The sequence below is a fragment of the Dreissena polymorpha genome, chromosome 3 (assembly GCF_020536995.1).
Source record: "Dreissena polymorpha isolate Duluth1 chromosome 3, UMN_Dpol_1.0, whole genome shotgun sequence".
Classification (NCBI taxonomy): Eukaryota; Metazoa; Mollusca; class Bivalvia; order Myida; family Dreissenidae; genus Dreissena; species Dreissena polymorpha.
The window spans coordinates 135381482-135406821 of NC_068357.1; the positions used below are offsets into that span (position 1 = coordinate 135381482).

At 35.1% G+C, this 25340-nt stretch overlaps 1 protein-coding gene, 1 long non-coding RNA gene and 1 other non-coding gene across 11 annotated transcripts in view; 1 reads left to right on the forward strand and 2 right to left on the reverse strand.

Annotated features, from left to right (window-relative positions):
- LOC127871578 (uncharacterized) overlaps positions 1-15792 on the reverse strand; it is a 17943-nt gene extending 2151 nt beyond the window's left edge. Inside the window, exons 1-2 of the long non-coding RNA XR_008045459.1 lie at positions 15528-15792; positions 6813-6993 (exon numbers count right to left, since the gene is read on the reverse strand). This is a non-coding gene — a long non-coding RNA (uncharacterized LOC127871578). The remainder of the gene's footprint in view (positions 1-6812; positions 6994-15527) is intronic.
- Positions 1-25340, forward strand: part of LOC127871573 (minichromosome maintenance domain-containing protein 2-like) — a 99075-nt gene that overhangs the window by 27811 nt on the left and 45924 nt on the right. For 4 of the 9 annotated variants that reach the window (XM_052414634.1, XM_052414635.1, XM_052414636.1 and 1 more), the window contains exon 2: positions 24753-24901. The exons of 1 other annotated variant lie outside the window; for it this stretch is intronic. In XM_052414634.1, coding sequence (XP_052270594.1) covers positions 24753-24901 — 149 coding nt within the window. Of the gene's footprint in view, positions 1-23360; positions 24902-25340 lie in introns of those variants that run through there. 4 more of the 9 variants (XM_052414639.1, XM_052414640.1, XM_052414641.1 and 1 more) reach the window with 4 other exon arrangements.
- Positions 11824-11905, reverse strand: Trnaw-cca (transfer RNA tryptophan (anticodon CCA)). Its single transcript has one exon. It is a non-coding gene; the product is annotated as a tRNA-Trp (tRNA).

Below are 25340 nucleotides of genomic sequence, written 5' to 3' on the forward strand. Positions count from 1 at the left end.
GGTGTTTCAATGCAAGATTCCCATATCACGTGTGCTGGTTAGAGTCTTGCTTCCTTGTTCGCGCATTGTGTGGGAGAAGTCCACAAATGCTCTTTAAGTCGCCTATGCAGCCTAGCATTCCTACAGTCCCTAAATAATCTGCCAAAATTGCAATTTTTCTATCTTTGCTTGATTTTTCCACTAGAGGGTTAAACATGTTACTTATAGGGCAGATAACTCTTCACTGTCGGCATTGTCATTGGATTGCCAACACCCCTGGTGTCTGATCTTTTAATCTAATAACCGCACTTGACTTGTTGCCAAGCTTTTTAACTGCCCCATCTGTACTGACTCCACACAAATTTGAAATGTTGATGCCCTTATTTTCTAGCAATGATAAAACCCTATCAAAAATAATCTGCCCTTTCTATCTAAAGATTTGATTCCCAAAAAGAAAGTGTGAGGATGGAAATAACCCAAACTGTCTCTTTCTAAAATTCTAATGTAAGTAATCATGTTCTGATGGATTGATATGTCTGTGCTCTCAGACTCATCAAACATGATACTGAATTTTACACTGTTGTTCACTTTCTCTATCAACTGATCTAGCAACACTGAACTTATGGAACTTTGTAACTCATTTACAGAAGTGGAATTACTGTAGCTTTTGTGACCATCACACTTCAGTACTGGACTCAGTATGAAATGATGTTGGTGGGTGATGGTCGGCAGCTGATTGGGTGGTCTGGTGTTGATTGCGTAATTTCTGGGTCGCAATGGAGATCTGTCATCTGTGTTGATGACAGATGGTGGATGTTAGTGATGTGGAGTGGTCTGGTTGGTGATGATGGTTGATGTAAGTGGACTCAGTATGAAACCATGTTGGTGGGTGATGGGCAGCAGCAAGTTGAATGATTGTGGAGAAGGTAAGTAATTTTTGTCATGCTTCATGTACACTTTTAGTTGAACTGATACTGTTTGTTTATTTCCCAATGAAGATTCTTCAAGTTGATGTTGATTTCAGATAACACAGACATTAGTTCCTTGTGTCTTTCAGTTGAAGAGGCGGATGAAGTGTTGGTAGAGTTCACGGGATCTTCTAGGTTGATCATGGACAATTAATAATTTATTGCAGGAGACGAATGGATGTGTTTGGTGTTAGACGGTGGAGGGTTTGACGGAATGGATTGATTTTCAGCTTCTGTTGGATAGGTTGTTATTCCAAGGACATTTATTAGTTGTTTAAAAAGAGTCAACGCATTCAGAAATGTTGATGTATGTGATATGCTGGTGTTGCTGCTGAAGTTGAGATGTGGGTACATCAGTTTGAAGCACTCAGTCTGGTCGGCTGAGCTGGTGAAATGGTCTGCAGGAAATGGGAGAGAGGAAAGTTGCTGATAGGACTGAGTTCTGGAAGGACAGACTACATGGCTTGAGAAAGTCCAGGTCTGTTTATTTTTTTAGATCCATGTTTTTTGTAGGCTCTGCCTGTGCCAATTTTATGGGGATTAAGACTAATACTAAGCTCGTTTTTTGTCAATCTTAACCTCAGCATAGCTTGTCTGTTAAAATATATTAAATCAATATGCTGTTCAGTTCTTTAAAATGATTATTGATTGTGGTCTTCTAAGCACTTCTGGCCCTTGTCATTTCTAGTGACTGTGTATTTTGTTTAACTTCAACTCAGGCCATCTACCTTAAACAACCATACAGCAATTTCAAGCTCAACTTCTATCCATGTTTAATTCCCAAATGAATTACACAATTAAAGACTGAGTTAATTGCTTCATGACAAAAATAAACCAAAACAGTTTTCAGGCATTGTTTTAATATGACCACTAAGCGAAGTTTCCTGTTCAATATTGAGGCTAGAGGAAGGGCCAGATTTGACAGTGTCAATATCAACTTTTCCACAAACTCTCTCCTAAAAGTGTTTATGGCAATACCAAATGTTTTGGCAAGTTTTATTGCTCTGACGTTATTTATCTATTCTGCCACTCTGATTGGGCGATCATAAGCTCGTGTCAAATGAGGTTCAGTATGAGGGAACACTTATTTTTTGTAAATGCTGTGTTGAATGATAACAAAATTCATTAAGAAAACAATTCTGTATTCAAAATAAATTGAAACATATTAAGGTGATTAGTAGCACATCTTTTTAGCATACAAATAGTTAAAACATAAAGTAGTAAACAAATAAATATAGAATTTAAAAAACTCATTTTCACAACAATTAATGCATCTAAAAATTGACTTTTTGTGGCAGTTCGGCATAAGCTCCACCTTGAAATTTTAACATGAGGGCAGTCATTCGGGATGATTGCTTATCATCCTCATCATGGTTATATATTCTTTCTAAACATTTGAACAATGTGCGCTTGCTATTATTGCATTGTTCTTCCCTTCACAAAACCTTGCAGGTTTCGTTCATTCCTCTGAGTCATTTTGATGATGTCAATCATTTCTTCATTGTTATAACTAATACTGTTTTTCTAGATAGTATAATTTTTAATACAAATACATGTATAACATTAATTTTGTAATGTCTGCAAGCCCTGGTATGTGCTGCTGCAAGTGAATTGTAAAATATGAAAACAACAAAACAAGAAATATATAATTTTCAAAACATTCAAATATAAGGACCAAGTGATGGTGTATTTTGATATGATTTAAGAACAAATCATGTTTGTCTAAGTTTTCTGGGTCTTAATCCTGAATAATTAAATATATGTCTGTTTCTTCAAGGTCATGCTTTTTGAAAGAAATTTAAAACATCTGAAATGTCTGATACAAAGTAACATGCAATATGTGCCAGAGGGGTGATTTTACCCTTACTGACATCTGAAAAACCTAGACACATATTCTGTGTCAAAATTTAAATAATTACACATTGAAAAGCTTGTCAAGTTTAAAAGCTTAGCCATTTCAAATGGTGTTTTAGTCAGTTGTATGAGAAGCAGCACCATGCTGTAAAACCAACTTTACAGTTAGCAGATCATTATGTTTTGTCATTGTTGTTACACCTTGGCAATCAAATCTTGTTACATTATGTGACAAATACTAAGTTTGCATTTGCATCTTTCGTAATCGCCCATATAATAAGCTTGAATGCTTTGGTTGATAGTTATATAAGACACCCACATTTGTGTTCATCCATTTAGAGTTTTAATGCATCTTCAAGGGCAGACATAGGTACTTCTGTTTGAGATGACTTTCACAATGATGATTCGAAAAAATATTATGAACATATTCAAATCAAACCTCAAATAGTCAAGTTTGTCTGTCATAGACAAGTAAAGTGCATCTCCTTCAAGCTAAATATGGCTAAGAGTATTATGAGAGTATTATGTGACAGTTTTTTTTAATCCCATAAGAAATGTAGGATTTTAAAATGCTTATGATTTATTGTGAAATGGGCAAACCATTACAAATATGTACAAGTTGAAATGATTTTATGTTTGCATAATGCAAAACTGAAGATTTAACATTCATTATTTGTTGCTTTTAGCATGTTAATCTATTCCTCAATTTGTTGTGCCTGTAACCTAGCAACCTTCAGTTGGGCCAGTATTAACCTATTCTTTAGTCGAAGATTAATTTGTAGTAAATTAAAAAATTTCTTTTCCTGTTTCATATTCTCTTTCGCTTGCCTGTCACAACTTGACCTCGCTGAAACAAAAAATAAAATTATATTTAAAATTGATAGGTGTGCTAAATACATGGCAAAGAACACACCATAATAGCCTAGCGTTGTTTAAAAAATGTTTAATTTACCTAATCGTTTTAACCTTCTTAATTATGTCAATTTCATGCATATCACATATAAACGTATATTGAAAACCATTTGAAGAAATGACACAGATATAATATTATATATTTGTCATATTGACATAATAACATTTACATATTTCATTACCTGCATCAGAAGCAGTGCTTCTTGAACATTGACTTCACAAGTTTAGTAATTGTCGTTAATCTAGTTTATGTGTTTATTGTGTTCCAGGCTTCAGTTCCATGAATAATATACAAGTTGATTATCAAAATGTTGCTAGCATTGAAAGATTAGCAAGTTTTCAATATGATTAACAAATCAATAAATTCTAACTTTCATTTTCAATTGGTAAATGTTCCTTTTTACTACTTAATGTTATTAGTATGTATTTCTATGCCTTCCGGGATGGTGAACTCCTTCATTTGGGGCCTTCCACCAGTGTCTGGCCTCCTTATCTCGTCATTTTTTGTCCGTGCGATAGTTATATTGAGAAAAAAATTAGTAATTTAAGTGTCTAAAATAAACATTGGGTGCAAATTAATGTTACACCAATGTTTGATTTGATTACATGTATCTTGATTTGCACATTATAAGTATGCTGGGCCAGTGAAAAATTGCAGTGTAGTTATTATTATAACAATGTTCAAAATTTTATAAAATTCCCAGTTTTTTTTTCAAAGTTTTTAATTATAGATCTCTCAACAATATTGCTTGTACAGCATAGACTAATAATATAATAATGAACCTATAACAAAAAAATCAATAACAAATTTCAGCTACTTTTCACACAGTAACTATTATGTTTCACTTTACATGTGAAATAAATTAAATGTATCTTCATTACATAAGAAGCAGCAAGTTCAGAGAAAAATAACGTAGGAGTAAATTTCTCTAATTTCACTTACTCTTGTCTTTCATATTGTAGTACTTCTTCTTTACTCCCGGACCTTTGCGCCTATAGGTGGAAAATTGGCTGAAATAAATGAAATGCAATATGGCACATTTTTTAAAATCAGAAATAGAGTCTAAGATATGCATTATAAAAACAAACAAAATAAAATGATTTGTTTATTCCTCAAAACGCTTTTCCATGTTGCATTCTACATTTCCTGTGTGTTTTTTTTTTATGAATTACGAACAATTGAATTAGTAGAAATACATCATTAATGCCAAATTACAAAATATGGGTTTAGTTGAAAATTTTGGAATTTTTGAAACCGGGTAGCATGCTAATTTTAACATAGTGAAGAATTATAAATTTATATTATGCCTTTCTATGCTCAATTTTTTTGTGCTATAATCATCTACTGCTTTTTAGCTCACCTGATATTGCTCAGGTGAGCTTTTCTAACCGGTCTTTGTCCGTCGTACGTCCGTCCGTCCGTTAACATTTGCTCGTAAAACTAGGTCACTAGGTCAGTAAAGAAAAACCTTGTAAACACTGTAGAAGTCACATTTTAGGTTCAATCTTCATGTAACTTTGTCAAAATGTTTGTCTTAATGATATCTTGATTGAGTTCAAAAGTGGTTCCCGTCTGTTGAAAAACATGGCCGCCAGTGGGTGGGGCAGTTTTTCTTATTTGGCTATAGAGAAACCTTGTAAACACTCTAGAAGTCACAATTTTTTTCCAATCATCATAAAAGTTGGTCAAAACATTGGTTTTATTGATATCTCGGAAGAGTTCGAAAATGGTCCAGATCGGTGAAAAAACATGGCTGCCAGTGGGTGGGGCATTTTTCTCTATATGTATATAGTGAAAACATGTGAACACTCTAGAAGTCACATTTTGGCCAAATTTTCATGAAATTTGGTCAGAAAATTTGTTTCTTTGATATGAGAGCTGAGTTTTAAAATGGTTCTGGTCAGTTAAATAACATGGCCGGCGGGGGGGGGGGGGGGGGGGGGGGGGGGGGCAGTTTTCTTATATTAACACTCTAGAAGTCACATTTTTTGCTCAATCATCATAAAACTGGGTGAAAATATTGGTTTTATATATATCACATAATTAATGTCATAATTATTGCCCTTAGATTGTCCAATTTTCATTACAAAATCCTTGTAAACTCTCTAGAGCTCACAATTTTGTTTCAGATTTTATGAATCTTGGTCATAATATTTATTTTTGTAAGCAAAGTTTGATGTTTGGTAAGGGGGTTCAACTCAAAATATAGGCCAACAGGTCAAATCTTACAAAAACAAAATCACTCCATATGCCAGAGTTTTGGTTCAATAATGATGAAACTTGACCAGGATGTTTGTCTGGACAATATCTAGGTCAAGTTTGATGTTTGGTAAAGATTGAATGAACGGACTCCTCTCAGGTGAGCGAACTAGGGCCATCTTGGCCCTCATGTTATATTTATGTCACATAATATTTAAACTTCTGTTTGTTTATTAAACTTTGCACAAATAAAGGATGATATTATAATCAATAATTAAAAATAAAATAATGAATTAATTGCATAAATATTCTTTCTGCTAGAAGTTACACAATTTGGAAAAGTGATAACACCAAAATGTACAAACCAGTTTAGCACATTGGCCACCACTTCCCATTCTTTCCTCCGGACCTCTCCAATTTTATGCACTCCACAACCGGTCATTGAGCCAAACAGGACATCATAGTTCTGAATGATCTCGTTAGCTATAACTGTTTTTTCCTGTTCGGCCAAACGTTTTCTACTAACGGTAGCGTTCATGTCAGCCATGTTGTTTGTTGTGACAGAAGACACGTCAGCGGTTGCAAATTTTCTATGCATTTTTCAAAATGCCGGGTAGCAATGTCGCTTACATAACAAATAATTTGTTGTAAAGAATGCTAAAAATAGCGTTGGTGAATACCGATAAAGAATCGACCTAAGATTGTTCTTAGAAAAGTAAAGAATAAAGAATTTTCTTTAGTAAAGATTTGTTGGTGAATACAGGCCCAGGTGGCTGACTAATTTCAAATATGCCTTTGCCCATGTTTGCCTACCTGTAGGTTGTGCACTCAGCGTAGTAATATTAGTCTGATATGTAAAATAAGAATATCTATGAAAGGAAGAAGAAATCTTTTTATACCTGAATCTGGACTTTAATATCCCAAATCCACGTTCCACAACTTCCCAACCCCTCTTGTGTCTGCGGTTGTATCGCTCTTCCTGTTGGGGACGAGGATTCCTTATGGGGGTGAGTAGGAAGGGACTCAGGCCTAGCCACTGTCGCCCAGAAGAATTACATTTAGTGTAGCATCAAGATTTCCCTAGAGTGAAACATGTAAAAATCAAATCACAACTTATAAATAACATTTTATAGCCTTTGTATCAGTAACATAATATGCATGTACTTTTTTAATGTGTTCATTTTTTTTAAGTCATACACAATTGTGTTGATAACTTAAATGCAAATCATAAAAAATAAATATACAAATAAATTATTGTTTTCAGTACTTCATATTAAAAACATTAGGCCACGGCTTACAAAACCGCCGACCCTAATTTTTGGAAAATGGGAAAAAAAATAAAATCGGAAAATCGTCTTTTTTTATATATTTTATTCCCGACCGCACTGAAAAACGAGCGAAACGAGAAAAAAAAACGATCCGGTTTGAGTACGGTTGCGAATAAAATCAAGTAAGTACAATCAACGATTGGTTCACATATAATACAGAGATCGGGATATTTTTCAATGTGACACAGTATGTACCAGTCCTTTTATGGGCACTTCTCAAAATTTATTTAATTACAGACAATAGGAAAATCAGCGTCAGTAAAATGTCGACCGCATCAAAATTTATTTCCGAGTCTGTGACGCAACTATATTGTTTAACATGTTTATTATATTAAACATACCCGATATTATAGTAGATAAAAAAGTATTACCTTGCAATTTGATAATTAGTATGAATAATCCAATAAAACACTGCCATTATTTACGATATATGTGTTTAGGAATTTTGTAAACACGTCCGCCATAGTTTATAGGAACTGTACAGAAAGTTTGGAAATCGGAACAAATCGGTATATCTCGGAAAATCATTGATAAATGTATTTATTGTTTTAATGCTTAGGGCCGAGTAATTTCGGCAAATCGGAACTCAACTTGCGTATTAAAAATACTAGCTCAATTAACCGTTAAACTCCGCCTCCGTTCTCTGCAAAAGATTCGAAGGCGGAGCTATGCACGTGCTATTATTAAATTGGAGGATTGCAATTGAGAAACAAACGCACGATTGGTTCGGCATGTTGATTGCTAGACAAAGGAAGCCAATTTTGTCGGCGCGAAATTTGTCGCTTTATTGCTTCAGACAGCAAGCGGCTTTCCTTTGATGACGTCAAACTGTCAATTCACACAGACTGCACATTTTCAGAAGACTTTAACTGGCTCCTTGTTTACAATTCCAGTAAAAACACTTGCTAACATTAAACTTTGGATTAAATTATCAAAATAAAGCAAAAGCCAAGTTGACAAATATGATTGTATTAATTCGCGTCAGTTTAAAAAAGACGTGTTGCGTTGTATATCAATGAGTTTTCACGACAACAACAACTTTAACAAACATTACCGCGACGACGCGGGGATCGATCTACCTCGATTTTTTTTCATGGACGATGTCATAAGTCCAATAAGAGCAAACACAAACTTTGTGTATGAGTAGTTTATCTTATATAAGATTTATGCAACGGGCATCGCATTGCGTAATGGTGCGCATCGAATTACGGAAATGAAGCGCAGTTTTTCGTTTTAATGGGAGAAGAAAGCATGTCATTTAATGGAGTGTTTAAAATTGCCTGATGTTACAAAAGGTGCTTTTAGGTGACTCATTTCATTTGAAGATATAGATGTGTTTCATTGCATAATTAGATTTTTCGTCTCTGTGTTAAGGTTATAAAAGATATGATGTCTTTGTTCTGATGTTATTAGTATTAACTTATTTTTCCAATGATGTTTTTTTTTTTTTTTTTTTTCGACCGCCCGATGGACCATTTTCAAAATAACTTTTGTAAACCAATAAAAAAAAAAGTCGTGGCCTTATCAGTTAATTAATTATATTTGTAGTAGTAATATATTTTTGGTTTGGTTGGTTGGATTTTACATCGTTTTTAACAACAATGTCACATCACGGTGGTCAGATCAATTGGCAAGTATTCCCCTGTAAGCGTTTGACTGCTTGCTCAACTTCAGTAGTGGTTGATACATGAGTAAAAGTATCATAGTTCACAACTTTTTTACAATTTTTTGTATTTTCATCATTTTCAATAATTAATATAGAGCTTGACACTAACTTTTTTTACCTACTGACCCAAAGGACCACCAGCTTTCAGAAATTACTGGTCCTCCAAGATTTCAAGTGGTCCGACACTTTCTATGGTATTTTACCTAAATTTGAACTAAATTTTCAAACTATCCACAATGTATTGTGCATTTATAAAAAGAAAACTATACTATCTACTAAACTATCTCTTATCCTTTTCATGTTTTCGATGTACTTCAAGCTTCCCTTCATTAGTTTTAGGTTTTTTAGCAGAGGTTCAACCACTTCCTGAATGAAATTCTACATCGCGAAAACTTGTAATCTTGAAAATTCGCACGTTTACTCTCCAGCAATATCAAAACATTATTTTGCGCCCTCCAGTGTAAATTTGCACGGTAAACAAAGTATATTCTGATGGTACTAAGATCAATAACATGCTGATTATTGCTGCTTTTTCAAAATAATAAATACCATTTTTTCATTTCTCGATCCGAATGCTTGGAATGTTATGTTCATTTGTGTATTGATCACGGCGAAGTCCAGAAACATTTGCGGGAGACATTTGCGGAACGCAAATTGATTTCTTGATCCGACAACAGGTTTTTGTCATCCGGGGATCTAGACAAATTTGAATTTCCAATATGTTGCTACTTTTATCACGATCTCGAGTTGGCCCATAAACTAATAATAAAATTATCGGTTTATTATGAACATATAAGGATTATGAACATATAAAGTTGTTTTATTGATGAAAACAGCTGTCCACCAGTATTTCACAATAAGCTGGCCAGGATTTTTAACTGGTCCGATGGATCAATCAAATTTCTAGTTTCACTGGTCCTCCCTATTTTTTATTGACCCCGGGTCAACGGATCACTGTTAGTGTTGAGCCCTGTAATAATATGCAACAGGCAATAGTGTTATCCCGTTGTGCACTTATAATTATGGTAACTATAATTTGATACATAAGAATTATTGTCCCCTACCGGTTTCACCGGAGGGGACTTATGGTTTGCGCTCCGTCCGTCAGTCCGTCCGTCAGCCCGTCCGTCAGCCCGTCTGTCCGTCCGTCACACTTTTCTGGATCCTGCGGTAACTTTCAAAGTTCTTAATATTTTTTTTCATGAAACTTGAAACATGGATAGATGGCAATATGGACATTATGCACGTCATTTCATTTTGTTCTGTTCCAACGTCAAAAATTCTGGTTGCTATGGCAACAAATAGACTAGAAATACTGCTGAAAATGGTGGTTTTCTGGATCCTGCGATAACTTAAAAAGTTCTTAATATTTTTTCATGAAACTTGCAACATGGATAGATGGCAATAAGGACATTATGCACGTAATTTCATTACGTTCCTACGTCAAAAATTGTGGTTGCTATGGCAACCAAAACAAAAAATAATCTGAAATGGTGGAATTTCTGACAATGGTGGAGCCGGTAGGGGACAATATTGCTTGACAATGGCCTTGTTTATTTCACCTTAATTCTGGAATTCTCAAAGACCGCTCAATCATGGCTAGACCCCAACCATCTTGCCACAACATCAATGAACCTGAAATGCATTATTTCTCAATTAATGACCCACTTTAAAGAATACGTTTTGGAACCAGCAATTAGCAGGATTAATAACTAATAAGAGCTATCAGTTGAGAGCAATTTTGGCAAATTACCCCTGAGTTCAGGATATAAATGATATTAACTCATACTTGATATGTTATGGTTGTAGCATTTAAACGTTTTCTAATATGTCAAACAAAAAAGAAAACAGGTGAAGTGATTTATGATATTTGTACTTTAAAATGGTAATGCATTTCACAACAAAATATAATTTAATATAATTATATATATTTATACTTAAAAGGCCCTTTTCTCTTTCACAATAACTTCTCTGTCGTATGGAAACCCGTTTTATGAAAAATTATAAATAGAAGAATATGTTTAAGCTGTGATGTATCTAAAATAATAACCATTTTTATGCCCGCCAAAATTTTTTTGGAGAGGATATAGTAATAGTCTCCGTCTGTCTGTCCGTCTGTCGTGCATCTGTACCTCTGTGCATCCGTCTTTCCGTCCGAAACTTTGTCCAGAGCATAACTCCAAATCTATTCAATGGATTTACTTAAGGTAGCGCACCTCTAATGGGCACATATCCAAATATAATCTAATTAATTATTTTCTTAATCAGCATCATTTCACTGAACTACATGCAAATTTGTAGATAGGCTTTCCATGCTTTTTAAAAAAATATACCGTTTTTTTTCAAAACCACCCCCACGCTCAGCTTTTGTACAGTTTATTTTCACCCCTGGGGTATATAAAAGTTCCATAATTCATTCAAATTTCCAAATATGGGCATGCTGTTGGTGTGCATAGATGCAGTAAAGGTGTTTAAAATTTTAACAAAATGAAATAAGTATTCTTGTACAGACATTTATTTTTTACAAATTTTTATCTACGGAAGAGCGCCATGGAATGTCAGTGATTTCAGCCAAGTAAAAATTGGGTCGGTTAAAAACAAAGTGTCATAAAATTCAAAATAGTAGCATTTAAGTTATATGTTAAACATAGTTTTTATAGAAACACTATATACAGCAAAAAAACCAAGAAATAGACAGATTTAGTGTTTACTTTTTGAAATAAAAATAAAAATGCAACATGCATCATTCGTATTTTCAGCAGTAAATCACCCAATTTAGCCATAACGTTGTTTTAATTGTTAAAAATTGAAGGATGTGCATAAAAATTTCAACATATTAAACAAAAAACATAGCATATATGCTACATTAAATCAAGTTACGTTAGAAAAGAAATAAAACGTGTCGCAAAAAGTATGCGATGTCGGCAGGATTCGAACCTGCGCAGGAAGATCCCAAAAGATTTGGAGTCGATCGCCTTAACCACTAGGCCACGACAACTTCACATTTGTGCAAGCTTAAATTAAATATCCATAAGTAAACAGGTAAAAAGGCTCGCCAATCTTTGAAGAAATCGCGAAATCGTATTTTTTCAGATGATATTTGGATCAAAGTCAATATTTATTGTGAAAATAATGTATTCTAAAGGAATTACGTAAACATATAACAAAATTCGAACTTTGAAAAAAATAAAATGCATCTCTCGGAAATAACCGATCATTGAAGATCGGCAATGATCGTAAAATAAATCACGGGAAATCATTAGAGGTGCGCTACCATAAAACTTAGAATATAAACAGATGGCAACTAAGAAAAGTGCAGTGACCAAAAACCATAACTCTATCTACCTTAGTTTTTGAATCTCCCTTAATATAATTTAAAAGTACATTTTTGTCTGGAGAAAAACTCTAAATCTACTGAAGGGTTTTACTTGAAACTTGAAATATAATCAGATGGCAAGCAGGAGAAGTGCAGTGACTAAGAATCATAACTCTATCTCACTTAGTTTTTTTATTATCTCCCTTTATTTTATTTCAAATTAAATTTTTGTCCGGAGCATAACTCTAAATTTACTGAAGGAATTTACTTGGAACTAGAAATATAAACATATGGCAACTAGGAGAAGTGCAGTGAACATGAACCATAACTCTTTCGGCCGCAGTTTTTGAATTATTTCCCTTTATTTATTTAATTTTTATTATAATTTTATTTATAATTTTAAAATATATTTAATTTTATCTCATAGTCAATATTTTAGCTTTTCAATTTTTAATATCGCCCTTTATCTAATTTTACAATAATATTTTAATTTGAACACTGAAGTATTCACTGTAAAACGAATAGATAAGTTTAAGAAAAATACAGTGATCAAGAACAGTAACTGTTTATAGTCTTCTGTTGTAATTACCTCCCTTTCTTTCATTTCCATATATTTTATTCTCTACAGCATATCTCCAACACTATATAACTTATTGATCCTTGAAATATAAATAGATGACACAGGTGGCATATTTACAAATATTATTCTACTCACTAAAACAAATGTTCTCATACAAGCAAATACATTTCGGCGGGGATTTGGCACTACTGTGACAAGCTCTTGTACCATTAATTTTACTTTGTGACCAAAAACAATAATATCAGCAGCGTTTTCATTAGGAGGCGGCCGGCGGCCAATTTGACCGCCTCAAATGTTATTTGGGCCGGCTCAAATTCGGAAAAAAATATTTAAAAATCGGCAAATGTTCACGACGATGACGAGATATTTAGTATTCGTTTATAAACAAACTGTCTGAAACGGAAGTAAACAACCGTAAGCGATATATGTTAACTGTTTTCTCATTGGTCGTTTCGGTATAATTGTCCAATCCCGAAGCGGGAAACATGAGTGTACAACTTTGATTAAAGGTCACAAACTGGCAATGTCCAAGTGTCTAAAAAAATTTATAAAAAATGACTTTTTTTTTGTGTTTCGAGTAAGAACAATAGTTCGCTGTTGAAGTTATTTTGTTTCACTGTTTTGTTAACGTTTATCATTTACCGCCACCTCCGGATGTATGCACTTTCCTGTTACATTTCGTTTTTATTTTCAACAAATTTCGTTGATGGTTCCAAATATGCTGATGTTTGGTTTCTCCGTGGAGTTTTAAACCTCCGAACAGTAAGTGGATTTATTTATATCCACAGTTTACAGGAGAAGTGTCTTTCATTAGGATAAATGAAAATATCGAGCCCCAAACTCTCCTGATATTGTCATGATTAAGGTTGGAGTTCGCTAAATATATTGAATTGGCACTGCAATGTCCAAATTTGTATTGGAAAAAATTGACCAAAAGAAGCTTCCTCAGCAATATATTTAAATCCTACGATTGCCTAAGCTGGGGCAACCTATGCTCCATTTTTTTTTGGAAAATCTGCATTGCCAAACTGCCAAATCTTTCTTAAAATTGCTATGCTAGGAGAACCTATGCCCAAATTGTATGCATCGTTTCCAGGGGGGCCTTTGGCAAAATTTTAATGTCATCTATGGTCTTTCACATTGCCTTCTATATTTAATGGGCCATTTATACTCTTCTTAAAAAAATAAAAGGTCAAAAGTAAAATTTAATCTGAATTGAAGTTCAAAAGTAAAATTCAATCTAAAAAACAAATGCTACATTTCCATATTAATAATTTCTGCAGTCAAGCCACAGCGTGACATAAAATAGAGGCGGAAGATTACCCCGAAGCAGCCAATGGCCTCAGCATCAGCACCAGTTCTTACACTTGTGGAAGCTGGGGTCCAAACCGATGTTACTGAGGGGAATAATGGGCTGAGCCTGATAAGACAGCTGTCAATATATCCATACAAAAACTTAATCTGGCATCAAAGGAATATGACCCAGAATCAGATAGTGAATCATCGGATGACGATTTTTGTGGCAACTAGATTAGAATCACATCAAACTCTGTTTTATTTGTAAAATAAATTATTAAAAGTCGAATTGGTGTTACATGTTTTAATGTTTTTTATACATGTATATCTGTTTTTTATTAAAATCTTGATAATTGCAGAGTTGATGTAAACTGAGGACTTTTTTTTTATTTTGTCTTTGCCATTCACATAAATATCCTCTATTTTTAATGAGCAAAATCATGTACATTATGTGCCCAAAATCGCTCAGAGGCCATGATTTGGCACCTTTATTTTAAAAAAATTCAGGGGGAGCATGCCCCCAGACCCCCTAGCAACTTGCTCCTTCGGTGCTCGCACAAGTTGGCCTCCTCAAATAACTCAAAAGCCTGCTACAAGAAATTCTAATGAAAACGCTGTATAAGCCAAAATACCAATATATAGAAAGAAGACATCTCTGAGAAAGCACTGTATTTTAGAAAGTGTTTATCTTATTATTTATATTTTTATTCACTTTCATTATATAATGGTAATTATATTGATTACAAAAAACACTTTTCATAGAAACAATTGTCAACTACAAGGCTTCATGAATGAAAATATGTTTACCCAGTATATTTTACCATTTAATTTCAACATTTCAGTTAATAGGCTGATAAATATATAAGAAAATGGAGAAATAAAATGTGAAATATTGCAGTAAAATTGTTCTTGCCACCTTCTCATACCAGTGGCTACATGAGCAATTCGGAAAAGGTTTAGAAGTCTGGAGATGGGTTTTCCAGGAAATAATCTAGAATTTACTATCTATTGATCCCTGAACTCGCAGATTTTAGACCAATGAGTCCCAGGCCAAAATGAGTCCACCTTGAAAAAGAATGGGTCCCAAATTTTGAAAGATACTAAGTAGTGAAGAAAATGAGTCTAAATCACACTAGCTCATTAACTATATTTTGCATTAAACTTTTAATAATCTCAAAAACATGTTGAAACCAAAAAAGCAAATTCAGGGTTATCACTCTCTTGTTTGCCTTCACATAGGCTATAACATTATCTGTGACATGAATGTAACCTGTTACAACATTTCAACTTGATTCAAATCGATGATAATATTATTGTTAACATCCAAATTGCGAGCTTGATAATATTATTGTTAACGTCCGAATTGCTAGCTGTTGACCCGCAGTTATTAAAGTTTAGAGTTGTTTGTTTTGGATTTAGCATCCACACCTTGTTTCGGAGGCATTTTTTCTGTATTATTTTTGACTCAGTTACAAAAAGTTAAAGCAGGTTTTCATCCGGGGACTCTAGAAAATATCATAACACACTCTATTTAAAAGGTCGATTCTAATTGGTTCTTATTATGCAGCAGCGGCTCGACTAGAGCCGATCAAAAGACATGTTGCAGTCTTCAAGCCTCATTCGGTTAAACTCAGCGTTCATCGCTACACTTTTGACAAATACCCAAGATGGTTCGTACTTATCTTGATTCGCGTATGCGTTTAAGTGTCACGTAACATGAATCACAAGTCTAAATGTAAAGATAAAGTTCTTTATTTAAGATAAACAAATAATTTAAACCAAAGTAAATAACACAAAATGAATATTTCCTAAGAGAAGGCAAGGGTAAAATCTTTCTGTTTGACTGTCTATTTATAGTACCCGTTCTGTACTCAATTACATCGTCGTGACTCTCGCCTGTCAGGGCGGTTCGCCGCTCTTGGACAGGTGACATATCATCTAGACGGATTTTATGTCTCTATCCGCGCGGGTTTCCAATTGAATAGACATCCCCATTTTGTTATCCACATCTAGAATACATCTCGGGAAGTCGCCTCTCCCTGACTAATGTATGTTTAATTGTTTCTATGCATTTAACAAGCCACAATACTTTTAGGTATTACGTAGAAGGGACCTAATTGTATGTTTTGACCTGTTAATTACTTTGTTTTCGTTTGGTATCTTAATTACTAACCGTCTTTATTTAGTTAATGCGTAGTTAATTATTTTTTTATCTTGCCTCTGTATTACAATTTGATTATAAAATTACTAACCCTAATATAATTACAATTTGATTATAAAATTATTAATCCTAATATAATTTTCTATGTTATGTCACAAATAGATTCGTTTCAGCAATGCGTCCGAGTGGACGCACATATTTCAAAACTATGCGTCTATTTCGATATTTTTGCGTCATAGACGCGGGACGCGCATGTAGATTATTCCCTGGTTTTCATATATAGGATTTCTAAGAAAGCTAAATTTTTCTACTGTTGCCGACTATTAAGAATTGTCTGTGCCCAGCCCGGGTTTAAACTAAAGAAGTCAACATAACATTGTCTGTTTGTAACATTAGACATAAGATTGTCTGTTTTAACAGTTAGTACAATAATATTATATTAAATCTATCTTACTGTTATGTACCTTATGTTGTCCAAGTTGTTGTTGACAGACTCAACACAGTCATGTACAGTTCTGGACTGGAGGCGGAAAACTACAACGGGCGAGGCATGGTTAGGGGTGATAACCCCAAAAAAGGGTTAGGGTAAGGGTTAGGGTTCGGGTTAGGGTTAGGGTTGGGTTTAGGCTAACCCAAACCCTAACCTGACCCCTTACACTAACCCTAACCCTCTAACCCCCCCTTGCGCAATACCATACCATGCCTCGCCCGTTTTTAATTTTTGGCGGGTGGTACATTCTCATCACCAATTCGTATTTGTACGAGCAGAATACTCCGTTTTTTAAAGCCTCGATCACCTCGTAGTTTATGTGTTCCATGCTGCTGCGGCAGAAGTCAAATATCAGGTACTTTTGGCCCTTGTACATGTATTTCAAATCGTTACTTTTGCCATTTTCAAATCGTATAGCGTCCATTGTACTCATCATAGAGCAAGCAAGAGTTGTCTTCCCGTTACCTCCGACAGGGTCCATAACAAACAAAATCTGGCGGTCATTTTGGGCTTCCAGTTTCTCCAAAACTTCGCGTTGCCACGACCTCAGAACCAGTTCACCGCACTCGGCCATCCGGCGTTTTTTAATCCCGTCAGCCTTCAAATCTGCCGCCATTTCAGATATCTTACGTTTGTGAAGCACAAAACCGGAACCGTGTTTTTCAAGCAAGTCCTCGTTTGTCATACCTTCAGCTAAGTCTTTACACGCGGCAACTAAATCACATTTCGTTTTTCCATTTACTTGTTGCACGCCCGTCTCGAAGAAACGTCCTTCTTTCGTACAATAAATGTAGTTATCACGCGGGCTGCCTTTAGCAATGCTGTAATACGCACGTATGTTGAAAGATTTTCTCAAAGTAGAAAGACGCATTTTCTTATGCAATTGTAAGTACCCTTGAAGGTGTGGAGTTCCCTGCTCTTCGCCGCGTTCTTCTCCTACTACTAGGTAACCGCAGTCATTATCGCGAACATCTTTATACTCTTTATCACTGTAATTGTTGATGGTAAACACCCAATTCTTAGCTGCAACTTCAACTATGCGTCTTTCAGCCATTTTGCAAAAGTTGTTTATGTTAAACGGATATGACGTTTAGAATGTAAGTGCGTGCCGGAAATACGTCATTGTTTACAGCATACACTTTGGCGCATAAAAAAATTGAAGGTAAATTTCTTAGTGTAGGCCGAAGGCCGTAAATAGCACGTTATATATATATATATGGTCGCGCCTTCGGCGCTCTATAACGGTCTTCTATAACGCTCTTTAATAAAGTAAATAACGAAGGCTTTCAATGGTTAAGTGAACGTTCTATTATTTCCGTCTTTCACCAGGCAAAACAAGTTGAACAATATAAATATAACGTGATAAAAAAGTACATCTAAGGCTCACCCTTTGACAGATAATTTCAAGTTGTTTTAAATTTGGGTATAATTAACGATTTATTTAGATTATATTTTATTTATCTTATTTTTACTTTTTGATGTTGTCGATTCAGAGTTGGAAATTTGAATGAATCTGCCTTCTGAAACTCCTTCTTTTATAGACAGTATCAGCCAATCAGGCAGCACATTATGAAATCCAGACCAATGAAAACAATCGTTACAAAGTGACATTGGCGTTCTAAAATGAATGATTCCGAGAAAATTTAGCTTCTGATGCAAAACTACAATTATTTACAATTTATAATGTGGCGTTTACTTGATATTTAGAAAGAACAATATTTTATTAACAAAATGGCACCACATATGGTTTCAATAGACAAAAATGTGATATCAAACGCCGGTTTCCAAAATAGACATTGACACCTTCCAAACAAGATGGCAGATGAGAATTACAATTGACAAGTCAGTTGATTTTGATAACATGAGAAAACTGCATTAAATGCATTTACCAAATACAGCCCCATTTAGCCATCAGGCTAAAACAATGACATATTAAATAAATAAAAGGGTGGCCTTTTTCGACGTTTGCTTATATAGCTCATATAAGCCAAATTTTATTAACAACATATTCATAAATACATTTGCCACAGTAATGAAATCCCATTGTTACAATATTGGTTAGTGACATAACAGTTATATAAATATATGGAATGTATTGAATCAACATTGAGTTATGGTTATACAGTAGATTCCACTTAATTGAATATTGGATAATCGAATAATTCGGTTAATTGAATAGAAATTAAAAACACCAAACCATTTGCATCTCTTCCCATTGAAAAAACTCCACATATTCTGATAGCAAATATGGCGTATTTCGGTTAATTGAATAGCCAATTTTCTATTGCACACTATAATCCACACTATAATCCAGCAAAGAATGTCACAAATCTCCAAGGATACGCATGGTATCGACGATTTTGACAGACACGCTCAATCGACTGCCTTTGTTTTCATTTCACACCATGCATGTATGCAGCGTCTGTCAAGCGTCACTTGACTAACAGGTGTAGTATGCGAGCAAGTACAATGCAAACACTGGAGTCTCCGGTGTGAAGTCAGGTGCAAACTTTCGAATGCAAACTGTCGGGTAACACACTTTAACAGTTTGTTCAGGGCTCGACATTAACGGTAGTCCGACTGTCCGGGACAACCAAATTGTAAGTCCGGACAAGTAAATAAAAAGTCAGCTAGTCCGACCAGACAAGTGGTCATTATTATTTAATAACTTAAAAAAATGTCTTTAAATCCGTTATTTATGTGGAGAAAAAATGCATCGTACCGAAGTATGAGCGTCCTAGAAATTGGTCCGTATTACTTTTTTGTTGAATTCTCAAATGCGCATAATTAAATTTGTAATCTGAAACACTCTTCCCAATTAAATTTTTAATCGACGTTATCACATTCTTCAAATAAACTGCAAATGTACAGTGTGTTTTAATCCTTTCTCTAGAGAAAAGCGCGCGCAAATTATTCCCTACATGTACAACACCACGTCAAACGCATGGAAAGCTAGCGTGTATTAAATTTCCGTTAAATGTTTCGTGGTGAATTTTAACAGAATGCTATCACGAATGATTTGGAATTTGACATTTCCTGAAAATTAATTGCAAATCAAACATGCTGTATCTTTATCGCTACGGTCGTTTACAAAAGTCATAATTGAAACAGTTATTGTACTGTATACTGATGCAACAGAAAATCTGGACGAAACTGGATTAAGTGTTGGGTGTTGCGAAAACACGCTTAGCGGTTCTATTGATCTATTGTGTAGACTGCGATGTTTCAACAAAAGGGATTAAAATGTGCGAAAGCGACTCTTTGCGGATGATGGAGCGTGTCTGTCAAAATCGTCAAAACGATGCATATCCATGGAGATTTATGAGATTCTACGCTTGATTATAGTGTGCAGTCGGATGATTGATAACGAACGCGTAAGTGGCAGATGCGTATATATTTTCTGGCACTTTTTTTACGAGATCGTTTTTTTTATGCAAGACGAAAAAAAGGAGGGTCGGGACCAAAATTGTAGGTAGGGTCGGGTTACCTGAACAACACACTTTTGTTTTGTTTACAAGATATTATGGTCAGGGCAAGTGGAATTTTTTTGTACTTGACAGACGGGACAAGTGGCTTCAAAAGTAAATGTCGAGCCCTGTTGTTGTTGCTTAGAAACAATTAAAGAGTGTGTTGCTGTTTAGAAACAAACTGTTGATGTGTCTTGCTCGACAGTTTGCAATAGGTGATGGAATGTTACACTATATTCTCAGTTCGTGTTTATAAACCTACACAACTGCGTCACAGTAAATCATATCTAAACATGATGTCAAACAATCGCAAACGCGCACATTTGTCAAAACATCGCAGTCTTAACACTGCTGATTATGTTTTCACAATAACCAAAATTAAATCCAGTATTGACAAGATTTTCCGGTAAATCAGTACACAGTACATTATCTGTTTCAATACTAAACTACCTGAAAGAGCGTAACGTTAAAGATACAGCATTGTCCTCGCTACAAAGTTTTCCTTCGACAGTGTATATACACCCACCCTAATTTTCGCGCGCTTTTTACCAGGACAATACATGAGTAATAGATAATGTTGCTAGCGTAAGCGTTGGGTAAGCCATAAAATGAAAATGGGAAAAATCATAACACGCACCTTATGGCGTGACATTGTACATTGCTGCATGGTTTTCGCTAGCTTTTTGTTGCGGGTAAAGGAAATACATGTGGACGTTTTATTTAAAGCTTGAAAGTGTGTTTTGGATTACAAAATTTGTATTCTCATTTGGGAATTCAACAAAACATTTATATTATATTTATAATGCATTCAATTTTTAATTCCGAAACGATGTTTTGATTATGCATGAAAAGTACAATTTCGAAAGGATTACATCCGGTTAGTTTTAACATTGGAAATATAACATATTCCGTATAATTGAATACTCCGGATAATTGAATATTCGGACGTGACAAATGGGCTATTAAATTAAGCGAAATCTACTGTATCTGTAACAATAGTTACACTTGTTACAATACGCACATTTTTTTTTAGCCCTGTGACCTTGACCTTGAACTTAGGGTCCGCGTTTAGGTTTTAAAATATGCGGTTAGGTTTCGAAAAATGCTCATAACTTCTATGTCCCTTGAGATATAACCTTCATATTTGGTATGCATGTGTATATGGACAAGGCCTTGCCATACTCACAAATTTTTTTACCCCTGTGACCTTGAGCTTAGGGTCCGCGTTTAGGTTTCGAAATCTGCGTTTAGGTTTCAAAAAATGCTCATTACTTCTATGTCCCTTGAGATATAACCTTCATATTTGGTATGCATGTGTATATGGACAAGGCCTTTCCATACCCACACAATTTTTAACCCCTGTGACCTTGACCTTGAACTTAGGGTCTGCGTTTAGGTTTCGAAATCTGTGTTTAGGTTTCGAAAAATGCTCATAACTTCTATGTCCCTTGAGATATAACCTTCATATTTGGTATGCATGTGTTTATTGACAAGGCCTTTCCATATGCACAAAATATTTTACCCCTGTGACCTTGACCTTGAACTTGGGGTCTACGTTAAGGTTTCAAAATCTGCCTTTAGGTTTCGAAAAATGCTCATAACTTCTATGTCCCTTGAGATATAACCTTCATATTTGGTATGCATGTGTATATGGACAAGGCCTTTCTATACGCACAAATTTTTTTACCCCTGTGACTTTGAAGTTGAACTTAGGGTCCGCGTTTAGGTTTCAAAATCTGTGTTTAGGTTTCGAAAAATGCTATAACTTCTATCAAAGCGTTTATAGGGGCATATGTCATCCTATGGTGACAGCTCTTGTTTTTAGCTCACCTGATTGCTCAGGTGAGCTTTTGTGACTGGTCTTTGTCCGTCCGTCCACATTTGTTTGTAAACACTCTAGAGGCCACATTTTATTTTCCCATCTTCATGTAACTTGGTCCGAAGCTTTGTCCCAATGATATCTCGATCGAGTTTGAAACTGGGTCATGCTGGGTCAAAAACTAGGTCACTAGGTCAAAAAAAAAGAAAGAAAAAGCTTGTTAACACTGTAGAAGTCACATTTAATGCCCAATCTTTATGTTACTTTGTCTATATGTCTGTCTTAATGATATGTTGGTTGAGTTCAAAAGTGGTTCCGGTCCATTGAAAAACATGGCCGCCAGTGGGCGGGGCAGTTTTCCTTATATGGCTATAGAGAAACCTTGTAAACACTCTTGAAGTCACAATTTTGGCCCAATCATCATGAAAGTTAATCAAAACATTTGTTTCATTGATATGTCGGACAAGTTCGAAAATGGTCCAGATCGGTGAAAAAACATTGCCGCCAGTGGGCGAGTCATTTTTCTCTATATGTATATAGTGAAAACATGTGAACACTCTAGAAGTCACATTGTTGGCTCAATTTTCATGAAATTTGGTCAGAACATTTGTTGCCTTGATACGAGAGTTGAGTTGGAAAATGGTTCCGTTCAGTTGAATAACATGGCTGCCGGGGGGGGGGCAGTTTTCTTATATTTATATAGTAAAAAAAAGCTTGTGAACACTCTAGAAGTCACATTTTTTGCCCAATCATCATGAAACTTGGTGAATAGATTTGTTTTATATAAATCTCAGATGAGTTTGCAAATGGTCCCGATGGGTCAATAAACATGGCTGCCAGGGGGGTGGGGCAGTTTTACTTATGTGACTATATAGAGAGAAACCTTGTGATCTAACATTATAGAAGTCACATTTTTTGCCTAATCATCGTGAAACTTAGTCAATACATTGGTTTTATTGATTTCTTGTTGGAAAATGGCTCAGATCGGTGAAACACACTTTTTAGCTCACCTGAGGCTGACCTTAAAAAATTGTTTGTTTGGAGTTACCCGACCCAGATTTCTGAAGGTGGGTTACAGGTTCTAGGAAAGTAGGTTTTTTTTTTGTTTTTTTTGCTATATGTTATTAAATGATACAAATATGATAAACCCTATAGGGTATTTGTTGTATTTAAGCATCTAGATGCTGCTCGAGCAGCAATTTCCTGCTCGAGCAGCATTTAAATGCTGCTTGAGCAGCATTTTTTCTGCTGCAGCAGAAGTTAAAGTTTCTACCCCTTTGGTGCGCCATAGCTGAATTAGCTGTCATTTATGAGTCTTGGAAGTTGCACAGTTTGCAATATATTCTGACTAGTAAATTAGTGGGGTTTCTTTTTCTTTATGAACTGGTCCATCTGCGTCCTAGCCGCTGGCATATACATCTCAGGAAGTTGTGGTCCTTCCCCGTGACAGCAGCATGGTTTTCTCTCCTTTAGCTTTTTTCCTCTTAAATAAAACATAATTTGATAAATTTCATGGTTTCTGTTCAATATCCTGCAATTGGTTCCAGTGGGACTTATCATCCAACCTCTTAAAATATCTTCTGCCTTTGTTCATAAGCCTAGCTTTGTTACTGCCTATGAAAGCATAATGTCCTTTCATCTTCTGTTCTTATATACTATTGTTCACAAGTAAAACATTAGTTCCAGACCTGACATAACTCATATAAGTACAACATTTTGTAGTGCTTGGCGAATGAGTGTCAGCCACTGACCCCATTGTTGGCAAGTTGTTTTCCATGAACGACCTGTACCATATAACGTAATGAACACATAAATGTTATAATAATACCTAGATACCTTACATTCATGCCTCCTTCCATCAAATGTACAGTAAATTATGTATGACAGACAAAAAAGTTTATTAACGTCCCACTTTTGTACATAAATGCACAGTAAAGCAGTTCAAAATTATATCTATATGTACAAAACCACTATAAGTGTTATGCAAGACGACTGTTCTAAAAATTATAAGAGTGTTCGACCATTATATGCCTTCTTAACACCTCCACACCTGTTAGAAAAATAAATAAAGATCTTTCAGGAAACTAAATTTCAAAAGATTAATTTTCTTAAAATAAAAAAATTATATATTAACACACACATACAATTGGGGACGATGCAATTTATAGTTACGAATTAGAAAGTATATTACTATTCAATACACAATTGACTATGCACAGATAAATGGATCATATGCATGTGGATGAGTCCCTTCATTAAAATGTCATGATAGGCTCTGGCATTTGGTTTAATGAGGCGATCATCTGACAGTTAATTTTCTTTCTGAGGTCTAATGCGTTGAAACGTGGATTTACCAAAAGAGCACTTTCTGTTTAAGTTTCTGAGGCATACTGTTCACTTTCAACATGCGTTTTACAGATAAAACAATATTGTTAATGTTCAGGTACATCTTCATAACTTCCTGTTTCTAAATGATGTATGTGTACAATGTAAGTGTGTGCTCAATTCAGCATTGAAGTCTATTTGTCTAATTTTGTTCTCAGGGCTATTGATCTTTGCCCAATTATTTGTAGGTATACAAGACTGTTTATTAACAGCCAAATCTTCTAAAGTGGGGTCATCTGTTTCCTATGGACAAATAGAAGTCCAACCTCAAACAGATAGATTGCTTTGAAACGCTGGCAAAAAACATATCTAACTTGGTCCATTTTCTTAGTTGGAAAGCTAGCTCCGAACTCTTCCATGTCATCTATTGAATGTATGGAATCTCAGCTGCATCTCTATGAGAAAGTGCTAGAGTACTTGGACCAGAGTGGCAATCTTAAACTCATCAAGGCGCAGTGTGAGAAACATAAAAAGAACAAGGTAAAATCACCTATTCTATTTTTTATTATGGCTTATTGGGTCATTGTCGACCTGAAATGGCTTGTAGTCACCCGGGGGTGACTAGAAGCCGATTCTTGTCACCCTAGGGTGACTTCAAGCTGATTCATGTCTCCCTGGAATGACTTCAAGCCGACCGGATGACTAAAATTGGCTTGAAGTCACCCTAGGGTGACATGAATCGGCTTCTAGTCACCCCCAGGTGACTTCAAGCCATTTCAAGTCAACAATGACCCAATGAGCTTTATTATGCCAAAGGTATCATTAATATAATTAGAATTAGAGGGTAACTTTAATATAAACACGTATATGCTTGTAATCATTCTAACATAGTTCCTTATATTGCTTATAAACCAGGTTTTCTGCAAATTTAAAAATCCTGGTTATTTGATATGCAAATGGCATGGTTAATAGTATCAGA